The following is an 18,347-nucleotide window of genomic DNA, read 5'->3' on the forward strand; positions in this document are numbered from 1 at the left end:
CTGCTCCCCTCAGCAGTGTACTTCGGTCCTTCTGCCTGCTCTGCTCCCCGCTCTGGCTCTGGTGAATTCTCTCACCCTCCCACGCGTCTGACTGTACCCAGTGCATGTATAAACCAAACAAACAAACAAATAATAAATAAATAAATAAATAAGACATGCCTCTAGAAAATTAAAAAAAATAAATAAATAAAAGGGAAGAAGATATTACAAAGAATTGAGAAACAGTATATCTAAGCTTAAATGTGTATTTATGTATCACACACATCTGGGAAGACGGAAAGGTATACATCTAACTTTTAGTAGTGATTGTCTCTAGATGACAGTATTTGCTAAAATTTTCTGCACTGAACAATAATTTTAAAATGAAGAAGGAAATGCTACTTGTACCATTATCACTAATGAAAACTGAAAGCAACTGGGCAATACATTTTGTATTTTTCAGTTCAATTCATAAAGAATTGCATATCAAATTTGATATGTATATTTAAAAAAACAAAACATGCAAGTTGGTTAAAACTATGAGAAAAAGCAAAATATTGGGCATACTATGTTTAGAAAAGATTGGATGTGCTGGAATTAAGTTTTTAACAGTCTGGATCAGTGATGACAGAAGAGGCACCAGACAAGGTTTCTATACCAAGAAGTTTATAATCTAGAGGAGAATACACATAATCCAATATGAACACAGTTTAAAATATAAGCAGAGTAATATTCTAATATATATATTCTTTATATGTATCTTTATACATAAAATACATATATAATCTATATAGCAAGTAAATTTAATCTAGCTAAAAGATTAAAAGAGCTTCCCTGAAAAAAATCAGATTGGGGCTAAAATAAACCTAAATTAGTCTAGAAGACTAAGGGAATGAGAGTAGGTGAAGGTGATAATTTCAGGCAAAAGGGAGAAAATGAGGAAAGGTCTGTGTAAATTAGAGCACAGGTAAGTGATTAAAAATGTTGAGGCTTTAAAAAAAAAAAAAGCAAGGAAGATGTTATCAATGCAGGAAACTAGATAAAGGGTATAAAGGAGGGCATCCCTGGTGGTGCAAGGTGTTAAGACGCAACCTATGAAGCTATCCACAGCCACTGCAGCATGAGTTCCAGCCCTGGCCTGGAACTACCCAAATAGTGCAGCAGACCTCTCCTGACTCGCCTGCTGCTCCCCTCAGCAGTGTATGTCAATATGCCTTTTCTGTTCCCTGCTCTGCCTCTGGTGAATCCTCTCACAACCCCCCCCCCACACCTCTGGCCTGTACCCCAGTTCTTGTATAAATAAATAAATCTTTTTAAAAAGGGGTATAAAGGAGCTCTCTAATTTCTTTCAACAGCATGTGAATCTATTCTTATTTCAAAATTGAAAGTTTTTCAAAGGGGGAGAAGGAGCCACACATGGGTATAATGCAAAACCATTAAAACATTTTTTAAGAAGAGGAAGTGTCGTATTCAGATTTGCATTTTGAAATAATTACTCTAGATATAATGCAGACTGAACAGAAGCCATAGCGGTGGTAAGTAAACATTTTCCAGATTACCAGGTACTAGATAATAAGGGACTGATCTAGGGCAGTGGCAATAAAGATGAAAACAAATTCACAGATTGGCGCTAACAAGTTCATATTTTTCATTCTGATCTCAAATAGTCCTAGCAAGCAGCATTTAAAAATTAAGGCAATTCAAGATAAAACAAATAAAATATGGTTTTTCTAACCTTACCCCACCCAATACTTTCTTTAAAAATTAATACCCTTATGGCATGGTTGGAGTATGCAGCAAAAAAAGCATGAAATAACATTCACTGGGTCAAGTAAAACTATAAATAACATGTTTTCGTGATTGTAAGACAAAAGCATCAATAAGCCCATGAGTATTATCAAACGCCTCTCAACTTACCATTTTTCCAATCATCATTACATAAGGTCCTGCCTGTTGATTTACAGCTAGAAAATCTAGCAAACGCACATACCAAAATATTATGTTAAGACAGTAAATTAATCTTCCAGCCACAAAAACATGATTATCGTATGCATTCTCAAAGTTCCATTTTGCTCCAAATCGTAGTCCAAATCCAATGAAGAAAGAAATTATGGCAATTGTATCACTGATATTGAAGTAATCACTAAACCACACTTTAATCTTCTGGCTTATCTTCCCAGCTTCAGACATAAAAATCTAAAAGTTAAAAAAAGACTTAATGAATCTCTCTTTTTTTTTTAAATTCTTTTATTTATTTATTTATTGTTTATTTATTTATACAAGCACTGGGTACAGTCAGAAGTGGGAGGGTGAGAGAATTCACCAGAGCCAGAGCGGGGAGCAGAGCAGGCAGAAGGACCGAAGTACACTGCTGAGGGGAGCAGCGGGCGGCAGGAGAGGTCTGCGGGCCATGTGGGACCCTCCTCCGGTGGCCAGGGAGCAGCCGGGGATCTAACAGGCACTGCAGAGGCTGCGGGTAACTTCGTAACCCAGCGCTCAACCGCTGCGCCACCGGGGAGGCCCCTTAATGAATCTCTTATTAAAACACACATGAGCATTCAACTACAGTATCACATCTTTTAATATTCCAAAGTATTAATAATCTTGGTGTTTAATGATGCATTTAAAAAAAAAATTCTGTAAGATATCATGGATGTGGTATGGAAAAAAAAACCCACAAATGACTTGCTCAGTCATTCACATCACAAGCTAACAATCTGATACTATTAATAGAACACAGTTCTCTAGGCTGAGAATGTAAGATACTTTGGAAAAGTTATTTTTCTTTTTTTTTTCATATTTTCAGATTCTTTTTATTGTTTAAATGGAAATACATTGTATGTAACATATTTTTTAACATTAGAAATGTAGCAGGAGAATGTTTTCCTGATAGTATTCTTGTATGAAATGATGTAACATAATCTCATCTCATGATTTGTGTTTTCCTACTTTTGGGTATTTTAGCTTTTCAATTTATGACTCATAACTAATCTTGCAATAATCATCCTGGAGTATAAATTTTTATGCATTTTCAAATACTTCCTTAGGGGTCCTAGAGATGGGATTTTGGGTTAAAATGAATATTCATAAGATATTTCATAATTATTGCATGACTATCCTTAGGAAAGAATACACTAATTCATTGAAAAACACAATTATGTCCTGAGAGGACTTTCCAAAGGTGCCTCATTTGCATAAAAGTAAACAACTCAATGATTTAAGTGTTGCATTATCTTTATTTTTGAGTATTAACGTTAAAATAATTTTTTTGAAAGTGAATGACTATGTATTTACAGTTTTGTATTATAAAATAGTAACTAAAGTCTTCCTCCACTCTTTCCCTTAGTTTATTAATTCCCCTTCCCACTAGTGGCAACAATTTTTATTACTATCTAATGAGTCCTTGCACAACTATTTTATGAGTGTATAGTTGATATTTTAAGCTTGCTTTTATCATCTAACCACTTTCTTTCTTCGAACCTATTAATAAAAACAATACACTTTACAAACACATAGACCACAACACTCAGTTATTTAAAATACTTTAGGATAAGCTATTTAATCAAAATTCCCATGATACCTAAGTGGGAGAGGAGTACAATGCCTTCTATTTATTTTTGTAATTCTTGGATTCTCTAAATGTAAAGTGGAAAAAAATAATTTGAGAAGTATTTAAGAGTGTTATAAAATATTTTGTAGCTACCAGTTTGAATTAGAAAGTATAAAATTTTACTTTTTTAAAACAAGATGTCATAAAATTTATAATATGAGCTGAAAACTCTAAGACTGGATCTAAGTCTATATGATGATTCAATAGGCAATGTAGTATACCACAGTGCCAAAATTAAAAACTTATCTATAATCTATATTTCTATAAGTATATTTAATATTTTTGAAGAGTGTCAGGGACCATTAATATGAACATTGATCAAAACACACAGGCTATTTTTAGAAAAAATCAGTCTCTGTAATTATGACAAAGTTAACAGTACACTGCTGTATTTATTCTTTTGTCATGATTTTTATAACAGCAAAAACAAACATGTTCCTTTGAATTGTTTTCACATTTTTCAGTAGATACCTGGGGGCAGAATTGCTGGGGGCAGAATTGCTGGGTGCCTTGGTGGTGAGTGTGGTGTGGTAACCTATGTGTAAAAGGGAATATAAATCTGAATCACAGTGTTCTATACCAATGATACCTCAACAGTTAATAAATATGTTGCACACAGTTCTATACTAAAATTATACCCACATATATACCCAAAACAAAATAAATATTTCATATATGCAGTAAACCACTATTAAGAAAAACTAGACATACCTCCCGGACTTTCTCAATGGCATAGGTAAAAATATAAGCAATAACAATCCATTCTTGAACTGAAGGTAGTCGTTCCATTTGTACAAGAACCACAAATGTATAAAGCATAAGAAATCCTAGGTATGCCAACTAAAAAAACAAAAGATACAAATAACATTGATTATGAGTCCCTGTTAAATATCCCAGTTTTAATCATTAAAAGTTTTAGAATTACTTTTTTTCAGTGCAGACACTGCATTTATCAATCAAAATATAAATAGTCCAAAGGGTATAAAGTTCTTCTAGAACTTTTCTAACCTTTCAGAACTTTAAAGAAACATAATGAATCAGACTCAGGTTATTAGGTATGTGTGTGGGTGAGAAAGCAACGGTTGGTGTAACCAAGTCTCAAATGTTCATCTTAGCACAAAGTCATTTTGCCTACTTGGCAATTCAAAAATAGTCTAAAAGTAACAAATATAAAAAACAGTAAGATGAAAAACTGAAGTTTTCCTGGGAAGTGGAATAAAACCCATTTCACTCAGTCTGTGGTTAAAAGTAGGGGCTAATCTCATGTATTTCTCCAAGTCAGTCCATCCCTCTATGAACAGGCTCTTTAACCTGGCAGTACAATCTGTTCATCCATAAAGCAAGAGAAAAGTCAATTATGTGGCAAATAATTAAATATGTAGTCTGATGATTAAAGAAATAAGCTATGATACTAATGACAAAACTATACGAAGTCATCAATTAACACTACAAAAGGTTTATTTCTAAAATTTAATACATCATCTGCAAAATCCTATAGTACAAAGAAATTATAATTGTGTATCAGGTCACTGTAAGTTAATTTTTACCAGTATTTTTAGTGGGGGATTAGTGTTTGTTATTCCCTTACAAAGGCATATAATTACCACGTATGTATTTAGTAATTTCCTGTTTCAATTAGATTTGTTAGTGTTTGTCATTCTACCTGAGGGCAACTGGGATTAAACTAAGACAAATTTATCACTCTTTTATATGGCTTTATGGTGATGGACATTATATCAACATTAGCATAGACTCTACATTAAAGGACCCCTAAGTCTAGTTTTTACAAACATGATTGTGTAATTTAAAAACATACCGTGTTAAACCAGAATTTTACAATTGGTGCATGATAAAAGGCATAAAACTTTCGTGTGATTGGAAGCTTTTTTGATTTTATTTGTATCTCCATTTCATTCTTTCCTTCATTACTGTCCAATATTCTTACTTCTTTAAACACTTCCTAAAATGAAAATAATATTTATTGTATGTTTATTCACAACAAATTTATGTTATTTAAAATTTTTTCCTTCTTACCATGGGAATCTCTTCTGTTATGTTTTGAAAGTTGTTTTCACTATCTTCCATTGTCATTTGATGGGCATCTTGAGATTGTGGAATATGGGACATTTCAGCCTTAGTTTTATACTCGAGCATTAATATGGCCGGTGGAACTAAAATGCTTAATATAACCTATAAATTTCAGAAATATACAAATTTACATTTTAAAATTAACGACCTTCAAGAAAATAGCAAAAGGAGTAAGAAGCACTAATTTTTTTAAGACATTTTAAAAGGACAGATTTTTTTTAGGAAAAGGAGAGAGGGGCATCTGTATAGTCACAGGGGGGCATGAGAGCTACCGCAAATGCTTTTCAAAGGGAAAAGTTTTGTGAAAAGAAACACCAGCAAGTCAAAGGCAGGTAGGAGAGCTGCCTAAAAAAAGTACTAATTACCCTGATTATTAGTTAGCTATTTTGCCCCTGGTAGTATAGAGGAAAAGGTTAAAACTTTTTATTTTACTTACATATTACATTTAAAGACACCCAGTCTGAACTGTTTTAAGGGGTAATAAAACATTTGAAAGTTGTATGAGGTTACAGAAAAGATTTAATACTTATTATAGACGTGCCTTTATATGAAAATCAGATTATAATTTGTTCAGAAATTTCATTTAACAAAACTCAGTCTCATAAAATCATTATATATTTAATTTTATCCTAAATCTCTCTACAAGTATTTGGTGTTATAACATGATTACTCAGCCTGTGCCTCTATAAAATTTTATTAGCTGCAGAATTTTAAAGAACAAGAAAGTATAAATTGTGTACCTGGGTTTCTATTGATTAGCCTTTTACCATTATTTTTTAGCAGATGGCTAATATTTATTATCCACTTACAATGGTCAATGGTTAAACTACTTGCTTGATTTTTGCATTCTACATTTCTGTACCTTACTTAAAATACAACAAAATGGTGAAATTTAAAGTAATAGCTTCTACATTTTATCTGAACTCTTTTTACAAAAACATTTATTTATTTTTTGCATAGAAGAACTGGGATGTAGGCCAGAGATGAGGGGGGCGGGGGCAGAAGTGAGAAGACTTGGGGGGGGGAGGGGCAGAAGTGAGAAGACTGGGGGGGGGAGCAAAACAGGCGGATTTACTGAGGCACACTGCTAAGGGGAACAGTGGGTGAGACAGGAGAGGTGTGCCGCGCCATGTGTTAGCTCCCTGCCCAGGGATCAAACTCAGGCAGTAGCAGTGATAGTCCTGAAACTTAATTTCTAGGCCACCAGGGAGGCCCTTATCCAAATTCTTAACATCTTAAAAACCAGTCCAAAATACTTCAAATAAATTAAAAGTAACAGATAATTGAGTAGGCATGTCTTGAATTTGAGAATTTGGGGATTATTCTTTCATAAAGCAGCAAGATTTTTCATGGTTACTCAGGGCTGTAAACACCAATACTTCCATTTATTGCCCTTATTCTTCTGGCTCAGACAGTGGCAACAATTACTATATAGTACACCAGAAAAGAATTCAGAGTGAAGAATACGGGGGAAAAAAAGAGGCCATTAAACTTTTAAGGAATGAAACTGGCATTTCATTCCAGTACCACCCCTTCAATCACCACCACAATTCAGGTCACTCTACTGTACATCCTGGCTAATTCCTCTGTTCTTTTTATCTATTCACACACTTCATATCAAGTTATTTCAAAATATACCTTATACCAGGAATTTTTCCTCATATTCAGCCTTCCCATCCACATATCAGATAACAACATTTGTGTACAGGTGTGGGCTACAAAAGGTCTAAGTCTTGAAGAAACTGCTAATTTTAGGCAGGTGGAATTACTCCAGTTTTTTAGTTCATATGTGAGCAATTTCATAGCCATGGTTTCATCTTGTCTGAAGGATTGTTCTAGCAATTCAACTGCCAGCTGACCAAAATCGCTATATAAAGATAAAAGTCAAAACATAGTCAGAATATCAAATTGCAGTTTTAAATAATTATTTTTAAATTTATTCATAACAAATTCCATTTTTTAATATTTACACTCACCCCCACCCAACCCCCCAAATTGTGAGGCTTTATACTCATAGTAGCTCTGTTTTCTGATATCTACTACTATGGGGAAATAACAAAATATTAAAATATGTCAAATACAAAACAAGACTGAAAAGCTGACTTACAAAGCACTTTCCCCTGACCCTGAAAATAAAATAAAATAATCTCACAGGACAACCAAACTGATAAAGTTACAGGACTATGTTTAAAAAACTCTATAACTATAGAACTCTATTTCAAACACAGAAGAGAGTCAGTACCCAGTAGAGAGGAATGATGTGAACAGGGACTTCCCTAGTCATGAAAAATACCTGAGTCTTAAATTCTCAGCAAGTGAGTATATGATCCCTGTTTTGAGTTATTTTTAGTAATATTCTTCTCTCTTCCAAAAATAGCCCATTTGGGGGGAAGGCAGTTCCTATTTTCTTTCATAAGACTTCATACAAACTTACCTTTCCAGTTTAATATTCCCATATTCCCTAGGTACTTCTATGAGATGTTTCACTCTACATAAAGTTCACTCCATATGTAGTTTTACCATCTAAAATATTCTTCCAGATGAATTCATTTTCTTAGAACACAGCTTAAACCATACCTTCTTTCTCCTCCTGTACTATTTCAAATGGAACTTTTCCTAATATAATTGCTACTATACGCAATTAATAAACTGACCTCTGACATTTCTTCTTTCTTGCGAAAATATTTATCTTGAATTTCAAACTATAACAGCCTCTTTTCTATATTAATAGGTAACAAAGATTCCTTCTTAATTTTAAAAATACTAACATATTTTTAAATGGCTTTCTCTAAATTATAACAATAAAATTATATCTATACCTATTAAGCACATGGTACTTCAACCTCCACTTAAATATGATCTATTTTGTATAGATGTGCCAAACATAACTTACTTGGAATACTGTTTCAATTCTTCTGAAGTATCATCTACAAGGTCACTTTGCTTTGCCTCATATGCCATTGAACGATAGATCTTACAAGCAACTAATGCTTTAGCCATTGATTCTTCCCCATGCTGCCATAAAAAACGGGCCATGACCTGCCTCTTCATAAGGCACGCCCAAATTAATAGTTCATTAAGTGGATAAGGAAATCGCTTGGTTTCTGGATCATCAATATCTACAATTTCATCTTTGGTTCTTTTCTTCTTTCCTTCTTCCATAGTTGTATCAATCTTCATGGGAAAATACAAGTTATAAGGTTCATTGTAAGGTCATACAACATTCATGTTAGTGAAAATTTTTATACAATTTCCTTTACGCGATTCCTCAACTTCATATGAAAGCACAAATCAGAATAACAGTAAATTTTACATACTTGATTTTTTATAGTTCAAAATTCATCCCATAAAAATAGCATTTTTAAAAAGCCTTCATAAAAGAATTTCCAAGATTTAAAAACGCATCTATTTCAATTAGAATCAGATAAAACACATTCTTAATGAGAAAAGTCTGGATAACAGCTTTGTGTTACATGTGGTTAACAGTAAAAATGGAATAAAAAGGAGATACTTAAACATTTACCAGAACATTTTTTAAAATTCGGTTATTATGACTGCTAATTTGAAAAAATTAATGGAATTACTGATTCACCAGGAATATTTTTATATATGGGAAAATGAAGAATTGAGATATACCTAAAACCAAAATATAATTCTTACTAATGCAAGTAGTTTTTGTTTCATAATGCTAAGTAATGAAAAAGAACGAAACCCAAAATCCAGAAAGGGTAATATTCAAAGAAATTTACCTTTGGACGGTAGGGCTGTGCTGTTTTAATGAAATGGTTATGTCTCATTTTTTCCTTTTTATCTGCCCGATTGCCAAAAGGTTCATGACTCTTTCTCAATTGAGGAGTGCTGCTGGAGGTATTTCGGCCAGATCTCTGAAAATGAAAGCTTGTTAGTTTCACAGATTTAATAAATATGCTGATATGCCATGAAAATTCATTTATATGTAAGTACACACGTATACTCAAACACACACAAAAATATAATTTGTTGAGGATTTAGAATGCTTACTGAATATTTCTGTATGCTTAATTGTAATCTCATATTTTTGGAAACAATGTTACTTTGACCATTCTAATAAGGTTTATTTGCTTTTCAAAGTGTATGAGTTAATTTTACAACCCACATGCTTCCCCCCAAATATTACGTACCCGATTATTTCCACCAAGGCTATTGTATATCAATCGAAAACGCTTCCGAGTGTAGGTGCATCTATAGGTTCCTCCCATAAGATATTCAATAACAAGCCCTATATCAATTAGAGTGATTTTATATCCTGGAGGAAGGTTTCCCTGGAAACAAAAAATTAGTTTTAAACAGGATAGTATTTTTCAATTATTTCCAAGCCATGTCTAGGAATGTACCTACTCTCTAAAATGATAAAAGTTTACTTGTTACAGGAAGCTGGGGTTGCCAGTAGCTATCTTTCAAGAAGAGCCTTGTTTTTTTGTGTCCTTTGTGGCTCAGGACTATAGCTTACAGCAGAAAGTTAATCTGATTTCTCTATTGACTTAATACTTCATGCCCAGTGGCAGAGTATTTCTAAGAGCCAAGTATTCCATTTTCACTGTGGCACCTAAGCATTAATTACATTTTCCTTCAAAAATAATGCTACAAAATATAGCATTTCCGGATGACCATAAATTTAGCCCATTTTATCCTGTTCTTAAAAAATGTGACTTTACTGCTATTTTTAAGATGTATTTAATTTTTTTGGAAACAGATGAAGTATAAATGATTTTTTTCAAAAACATAAATGATCTCTTACCTGTTTGACATCTCGAACAAGATGAAATAGCATTGGATTAGTTGGACCTTGTTTCTTTAGGGAGAAAAAAAAATAGAGAAAACTAATATTTTTCTTCTGAAATAGATAGACTACTTGTCTTTTAGTTAATTACAAGACTTTTATGAACATAGTTGTACAAATTTTATTATTTTTGAGCTAAATAAGTTCTTTTCACAAAATGGAAGTAAAGGATGTGAACATTTCATATTACATTTACCTTCAACAAAATGTGTAATTTCTGATTACACATGATTTATCTTATATTAAAATACATTAAGTTTTTGTTTTCTAAAAGTCATGCCAATATTACAAGCATCACAATTACATCTTACATTCAAGTTTTTATTTCTTTCATTAATAAAGGAGATGTACAATCTTTGCTTTCGTTAAAATGTCTGAATCTTTTTTTCTGTCACTAATAAAGGTTCATCAATACCTGAGTTATTTTAACAAACTTTTAACATTTATGTCCTCTTTTCCCTATCACCTTACTTTAATTTATATGTACTAACAGACTAACACAAGTCCTTTTTACAGTAATCTTATTTTGATGGTGTTCTGTCATTTTGAAAAAATACCCAGGAGTATATCTACTCCACCAGAATGAGGTAAAAGGACCAAAAGTATATCCTTTTAAACTTTTTAGAGAGACCTTTGACCTATTTGGTATTGTAATGAATTCTATGCAACAAAATTTTTATCTTAATCAATTTATGTTTATTCATTAAAAATAACTTCTTTTACATAAAATAATTATACTTTAATGCAGCAGTTCTCAAAAGGTGGATTGGGCCTCTGAAGGTCCCCAAGTTTACCTTAAACTCTAAAAATTTTTTTAGCAATAACTGACACTGAAAGTAACTATTAATAACTTTGAGTTATACAATTAAAAAATTACTTGCCTTGCTAATGGGATCAATTTTTATTTTTATTGCTTTATATTTGCTTTACATTTCAGGGATAAACCTTACTTCAGCACATGAATAATCCTTTTAATTTTTACATCTGCTCGCTAGAGACAGTAGAATGCCAACAAAGTTCAATATAATTGTGCTAGACGCTATTAAAGGAAAAAAAATGGGGGAAAATAAAAATATAATCCCTACTCAAAAGAAACTTACACTCTATAGAAGATATAATTGTATTTAACTGTGCCACTGGCCTTCATGAAGGCAGTGGCATGACACTGAAGGTGAGTTCTAAATAATGAATAAAATTCTGTATGTGGGGAATAGTTGGAAGAAAAACACAAACCAGCACATGCTTTTTAAAAAGTTAATAATTTTAGGAGAGCGTAGCTAGTTATTGTAGTTGAGGCCCAACATGGGGGATGGGAGTGGGAATAAAAAGGCCAAGTAAGAGAGGTAGCTGGGAAAAAATTTCAAAATCTCAAAAGTTGAAGAACTTTGAAAATCAAGGTAGATGTTTGAGTAGCATTACACACAATGAAAAACTACCAAACAAGTTTTTAATGGAGAAATACATGGTAAAATATATGACCACATGGTAAAATACGTGTCAATAAACAGAAAGTTTATAGAAAAATGCATTAGAAAGCTAAGATCTGGTGATAATGTTTCTCAAAGTATAAATCAATGAAATTTCTATTGACAGCATGGGAAACCAGTAAGAAGGAAGAGTATTCACCCTCTCAAATGCTGGTGACATGAAATTTGAAATGAAGTGAGAAAGACAAGTTTTCAGGAGCTTTTTAGGAGGGAAAAAAATGGGAAAAAAACCAAACAGTATGTGAACAAAAAAAGGGGACACCATGAGGTCAAAAATCATGAAATGTGAAAACCAAAAATGAGAACGAAAAACAAAATGAAATGTGAATAACAAAAATGAGCAAAGTGTCAACTCTCCACCAGACAAAGGAGTCCAAAGAAATTTGGTGTTAACAAATAGTCACCAAGATGGGGCGGGGGGGAGAAATGGTAAAGAAAAAAATAACCACCCCATAGTTAGGAAACAGATCTTATAATTTTTTTTTTGTTTGTTTATAGAGGCATGTTTTTTATTTATTTATTTTGTTTGTTTGTTTGTTTTGTTTATACATGCACTGGGTACAGTCAGAAGCGCGGGAGGGTGAGAGAATTCACCAGAGCCAGAGCGGGGAGCAGAACAGGCAGAAGGACCGAAGTACACTGCTGAGGGGAGCAGCGGGCAGTAGGAGAGGTCTGCGCGCCATGTGGGACCCTCCTCCCGTGGCCGGGGAGCAGCCGGGGATCGAACCGGCGCCGCAGAGGCTGCGGGCAGCTTCGCAACCCAGCGCTCAACCACTGTGCCACCAGGGAGGCCCCAGATCTTATAATTTTGAAAAGAGGGAAGGAGTAGAAAAGTGACACAGGGTGACTAATACTCTATTTCCTATGTGGGCATGGTAGCAGGGGAGGGCTCCAGAAATTGGGAAAGGCTTTCAGATAGTCATAGAACCAATCTATATTAAAAGTGGCTGCAATTTTTTTTATGTAATATAGCAAGACTTCAAAGGTTTTTACATATAGGATTGGGTATGCTCAGGTAAAATAATGCTTCCCAAAGATGATAAAATGTAGTCAACAGAGAATTTGAACACATACTTACAGTGTTGTAAAGTTCTTCAAGTCTAGGAATCGTAAGGAATTTATGCATGCTTACTCCATTTTCAATAAGAAGTTTTACAAATGCAACTCTATCCATTACAAGAGCATCAAGCATAGCTTGTTCCAAGGATCCAACCTAAAAGAGTATCAAAAGTGTCTCACACCTCTTAATTATAATATAAAAAAGCTCTACAAAACATTTATATGTCCAAAACATATGTACAAAAGTTTGAAATACAAGTGCCGAGGATTTGTATCTACTTGTTTCTCAACAAATTTTAGAACAAAACTGAAAAGATGCAAATAAAAGACTTGGATTTAAGGGAATAGATGGAAAACCCTCTCTAGAGTAGCATTCCCCAAAGACATTCTCTGAACTTTATTTAGAACAAGTGTACAAGTCTTACAAGTGGGGGAGAATCCATATTAAGTAAATTTTGGGGGATACTATCTTAGAGCAATGGTTCTCAATGTTTAGGAAAGGTTTTTTGGAGAGATCATTTCAATAACTGGGTGCTGTCACTAACATTTAATGGATAAGGTCAAAGGCTACCAGGAACCATCCATATAACAGACATTCTCACTCAAAAAGAAATTTCCCACATCTCATACAACTCATGAATAAAAATTCAGTCATTCTGCCTCATCTATTAAAGCAAAGCACTGTTATGGTTTGTTCTACAAAGAACTTTCAAAAATTACTACTGCCATATATATAAGACAAGATTGTATTTAGTTTCCCTCAGAAATTTAGCAGAAATTATCCACCATTAGAAAAAAAAAAAAAAAAGCAACTTACCAGCAAGCCAACTTATACCATTTGAGGTTAATAACAGACGTGTATATCTATTGTAAGCTTTTAGATTGAAATCTTCAACAGACTTCAAAAATCAAACATTGGGCCTCCTTGGTGGTGCAAGGGGTTGAATATGATAGCTATGAAGCTATCCACAGCCACTGCAGCAAGAGTTCGCCCTGGCCAGGAAGCTAACTCACATGGCGCTGCAGACCTCTCCTGTCTCGTCCACTGCTCCCCTCAGTAGGTGTTTTTCAGTCAATCCACCTGTTCTGCTCCCCACTCTGTCTCTTGTGAATCCTCTCAGACCCCATTTCCACACACCTCTGGCCTGCACCCCAATTCTTATATGCATAAATAAAAATAAATCTTTAAAAAAAATCAAATATTGCTAAATTAGTGGAGACATACATGGAGATTTCATGAAATATCATCAATAAAGGTAATTTATTAAGAGTAATTTTGCCTATTCATTATTAACATATTAATGCATTGTATTCAAATATTACCTGTTTATTTTAATATTTTGGAACAATGTGATTAAAAAAACCTCATGAAAAGTATCAAAATCATTGGGTTTTTAATCTTATTCTATAGTAGCTTATCTTATAGTAAGTCTTTCTCCAATCTATCCTAATAGGATAAATGATGTGACTCCAAGATCATTTTTGAGTATATAGATTAAAAGAGTGCCTTAAACATGATGGTATGTTAAGATGAAAAACAGGTTTTCTCAGATATTTTTCACCACTCAGTTTTATATCATAAAAGGGAACTATATTAATGTTATACTTTAAAATAAAGCCCAACTAATTAATAAGAATATAATACTTCTTCATGTTCTCAATATTAATGAACTGTAGTTTGTCATGACACATTATTTCTATTTTAGTTAAGATTATTTCCTTCTTTCTCTAATCACATACAAATAGTTGTTTTGTTATTACTTATTGTGACATTAACAACTATTTCTTTATTACATCTGGCCTTCTCTCTGCTCACACTCCCAATCCTATACTTGTTAGTGTTTTCCTGCTTTCTTGGAATTTAAGTTACCAACAAACTTACTGTATTAATCACTCATAACTGCAGCATTTACACTGATTCTATATGTAACAAGTGCAAGCATTTGTGTCTAAATGTTGCCATTCTTGAACATCCTCATATTAAAATATTTTTATTACAAATCATTTCCACTCCATTCTTTATTACAATAAGGTTTTATACTGCCTTCTTACTATACATAATATTTTCAAAATTTCATTTGCATAATAAATGGGCATTAAAAAATTTTTGCTTTAGAAAAAAAGTTTATAACCATTGCATTAGAACTATTGCAATACCTGACAAAAATTTTATATCTGAGAAAAAAAGATTTAATAAAAAATATCTTCTTTATAAGCAGTATTCCTTTATATACTCAACATATACTATCAAGAGGGTATCAAGAGGGAAAAACATACAACTGTCCTGCAAACTACATTTAACAGGAAGAAAGCATAAAATCAGAGGTTAACATTTACATAGATAAATTCATGAAGAAAACCACATAAACACAGAAGATAAAGGCTTTGTCCAAGTTTTTATATCTGAGAAGACCAAAAATTCAATGAAAATATTCAAGAAAATAAAAGGCTGGTTTACTGTTTGGAGTTCTGACATCACTAACATCAGCTTCTTCCTCTATTACAGGGAAAGCAATTAACAATTTTTTAAATTATTATAAAGGAAAGCAATCCCCATGGTTTAAGAAACTCAAATACCACAAACTGGTACAAAATAAAACTCTGTAAACCAATGTCACCTCAAAAAAAGGAAACCACCCCTTCCCAAACTTCTCTCCTTTGCTGACATATCCCATCTTAACAATTTCTAGAAAGTTTTTATGACACCAATGTATATAGAAATGCAGGAATGTGTTTATGTTCATAATAAAATTTGCCACAATTATGACCATGTAATTCATAGTTTCTTGCAATTTGCTGCTCACCTAATATAGATAGAAAAGACCTATCTCATCCTCTACAAAAGCTAGCTAATACCTCAAAGTGAGTAAGCTTCCTAATCATTCTAGACATGTAACAAAAATTTCTCAAGCACTTACTATGTGCCAGACTGTGAATACAGAAGTGAATAAAACTGAAACATATTCTTGCTTTCATAAAATTTACTTTCTAGGAGAGATGATAAAGATGTAAAGTACATGGTATACAGAAGAAGATGGTGATAGGAACTAAAGAGAAAATGGAAAAATGCCATAGGGGTTGCTGTTAAAATAGGGCGGCCAGTTTAAGTCTAATTCAGGAGGAGACATGGTTAGAAGTCAGATAGAGGAGAACATACAACCTCAGGTAGGGTTTTGGAGAATAATGTTCTAGAGAGATACAAATACAAAGGCCAAGAAATAGGAGCACTCATGATATGTTCTAAGAACAACAACAACAACAACAACAACAACAACAAAAAACCACCAACAAACAACAAACAAAACCATCATGGTTACATAAAAAGAGAGCAAATGGAGGAGTGGTAATATGCACTACAGTACAAGAAACAGTAATAAGGCAAATGATGTAAAACACAGTGGGTCATCATAAAAGCTCTGGATTGTGGTCTAGGTAAAACTGATGTGGATCTCTCTTTGGAAAAAAAGAGAATGAGAGGAAGGAAATCAAACAGGATGCTACTAAAATAATACAGAAAGGTGACAGTAGATTGGATCAGGATGATAAAATTGGGTGTTTTGAAAGATGATTTGAAAAGATTTACAAATGAAATGACTGGAATATATGAGAAAGACAAAAAAAGATGACTCCAGAAACTGGGAGGAGACTTGCCATTTGGTAAGATGGAGAAGGCTGGTCTAAACATATAAGAGAATTGCTACAATGCATTTTCTTGTATATAGAGCGCTTATTCTAAGGCTTCTTGCAGTTTTTAAGAATAATTTAGAGTTCTATACCCCCTATAATTAACAGATTTTATGAAGAGGCAAACAAAATTCATTAAATTCTAAATGGATCTGAATGTAAAAATACTTAGCTAAATTGTGCACTTTTAGCAGATAGGTAATATGTCAAAGTCACAATTCTAACATATATATTCTATTACTTAGTTTAATTCAATTACATTTTGTAAGATAATTTACATACCAGCCACTGCTGTCCATATACAAATACATGATTTTTGGCAATGTCAACTCTATCCCATGCCAAGGTAAGGATAAGCTGGTCAAATGCAGATGCATTGGTGCCTAATCAAATAAAGAAAATAGTCAAGAAGCTCAATTAAATTCCATTAAAATGTGCATACCTATGAATTCTCCCCCGTTCATTCTTAATTTACACAGCTTGTACCAGTCACTATTAAGAAAGATTAGGTTACCCCAGGGTTGAGGACTTTATTCCAAGACATAGCCTCTTTCATTGAAAACAATTCAGACTATATAACAACGAGGAAAAAACAGATGTGCTTCCATTAGAGATCGTACTAACTATTCAGGGTATGAAAAATATCCTTACATGTGATTTTTCTGTGCATACAGAAGTTCAAACACATATTTTTCTTTATGCAAAAGTGGATGGTAGTATACAAAATACTTAGATAATCTGATTTATGCACTTTAATAACATACCTTAATTTTCCATAACTGTACATATATTTTATACATATCAACACCTTTTAGAGATGAACTCAAATTTATTCAACAAATACCCCAGCTAATGTATATTCAAGTTATTTTGAATTTTTTGTGAGTGTGTATATATATATATATTTTTTAAATACTATTATTTCTTTTTTTTTAAAGATTTATTTATTTATTTATACACACACTGGGTACAGTCAGAAGCACGGGAGGGTGAGAGAATTCACCAGAGACAGAGCGGGGAACAGAACAGGCAGACTGATGAAACACACTCTTGAGGGGAGCAGCAGGCACAGCAGGAGAGGTCTGTGCGCCATGTGGGACCCTCACTTGGCAGCAGGATCGAACTGGTGCTGCAGAGGCTGCGGATAGCTTCACAGCCCAGCGCTCAACCACTACACCACCAGGGGAGGCCCTTTGTGAGTATATTTTTGAGCACGTTTATTTAACTAAAATAATTTTGTCTAGGCCAAATCACTGGGTAAGAGGATATATAGTTTAAAGCTATTTGGGCCTTCCTGGTGGCACAGGAGTTAAGTCCCAGCACTATCAAGCTATCACCAGCCACTGTAGCCTGAGTTTGATCCTGGTCAGGGAGCTAACCACATGGCGCAACAAATCTCTCGTCTCGCCCGCTGCTCCCCTCAGCAGTATATTTCAGTAGATCCTGCTGTTTTGCTCCCAATTCTGTCTCTGGTGAATCCTCTCACCCTCTGTACCTCTGGCCTACACCCCAGGTCCTATATGATAAAGAAATAAAAACAAATCTTTAAATAAAATTACTGATAAACTGCCAAAATATTTCTAAAAAGGTTATATCAGAATATCCAAGTTGGGAATAAAAC

General features: G+C 33.5%; 1 protein-coding gene across 1 annotated transcript in view; it reads right to left on the bottom strand.

Moving 5' to 3' along the window:
* Nucleotides 1–18,347, bottom strand: part of TRPM7 (transient receptor potential cation channel subfamily M member 7) — a gene marked incomplete at both ends in the record, with an annotated part of 53,827 nt that overhangs the window by 31,827 nt on the left and 3,653 nt on the right. The window contains 12 exons of the mRNA XM_084240155.1: nucleotides 1,897–2,175; nucleotides 3,442–3,459; nucleotides 4,301–4,429; nucleotides 5,406–5,549; nucleotides 5,624–5,779; nucleotides 7,316–7,544; nucleotides 8,571–8,851; nucleotides 9,427–9,561; nucleotides 9,838–9,978; nucleotides 10,455–10,508; nucleotides 13,062–13,196; nucleotides 17,009–17,109. Coding sequence (XP_084096281.1) covers nucleotides 1,897–2,175; nucleotides 3,442–3,459; nucleotides 4,301–4,429; nucleotides 5,406–5,549; nucleotides 5,624–5,779; nucleotides 7,316–7,544; nucleotides 8,571–8,851; nucleotides 9,427–9,561; nucleotides 9,838–9,978; nucleotides 10,455–10,508; nucleotides 13,062–13,196; nucleotides 17,009–17,109 — 1,802 coding nt within the window. The remainder of the gene's footprint in view (nucleotides 1–1,896; nucleotides 2,176–3,441; nucleotides 3,460–4,300; nucleotides 4,430–5,405; nucleotides 5,550–5,623; nucleotides 5,780–7,315; nucleotides 7,545–8,570; nucleotides 8,852–9,426; nucleotides 9,562–9,837; nucleotides 9,979–10,454; nucleotides 10,509–13,061; nucleotides 13,197–17,008; nucleotides 17,110–18,347) is intronic.

Source organism: Talpa europaea (assembly GCF_964194135.1).
Source record: "Talpa europaea genome assembly, chromosome: 8".
NCBI classification, from domain to species: domain Eukaryota; kingdom Metazoa; phylum Chordata; class Mammalia; order Eulipotyphla; family Talpidae; genus Talpa; species Talpa europaea.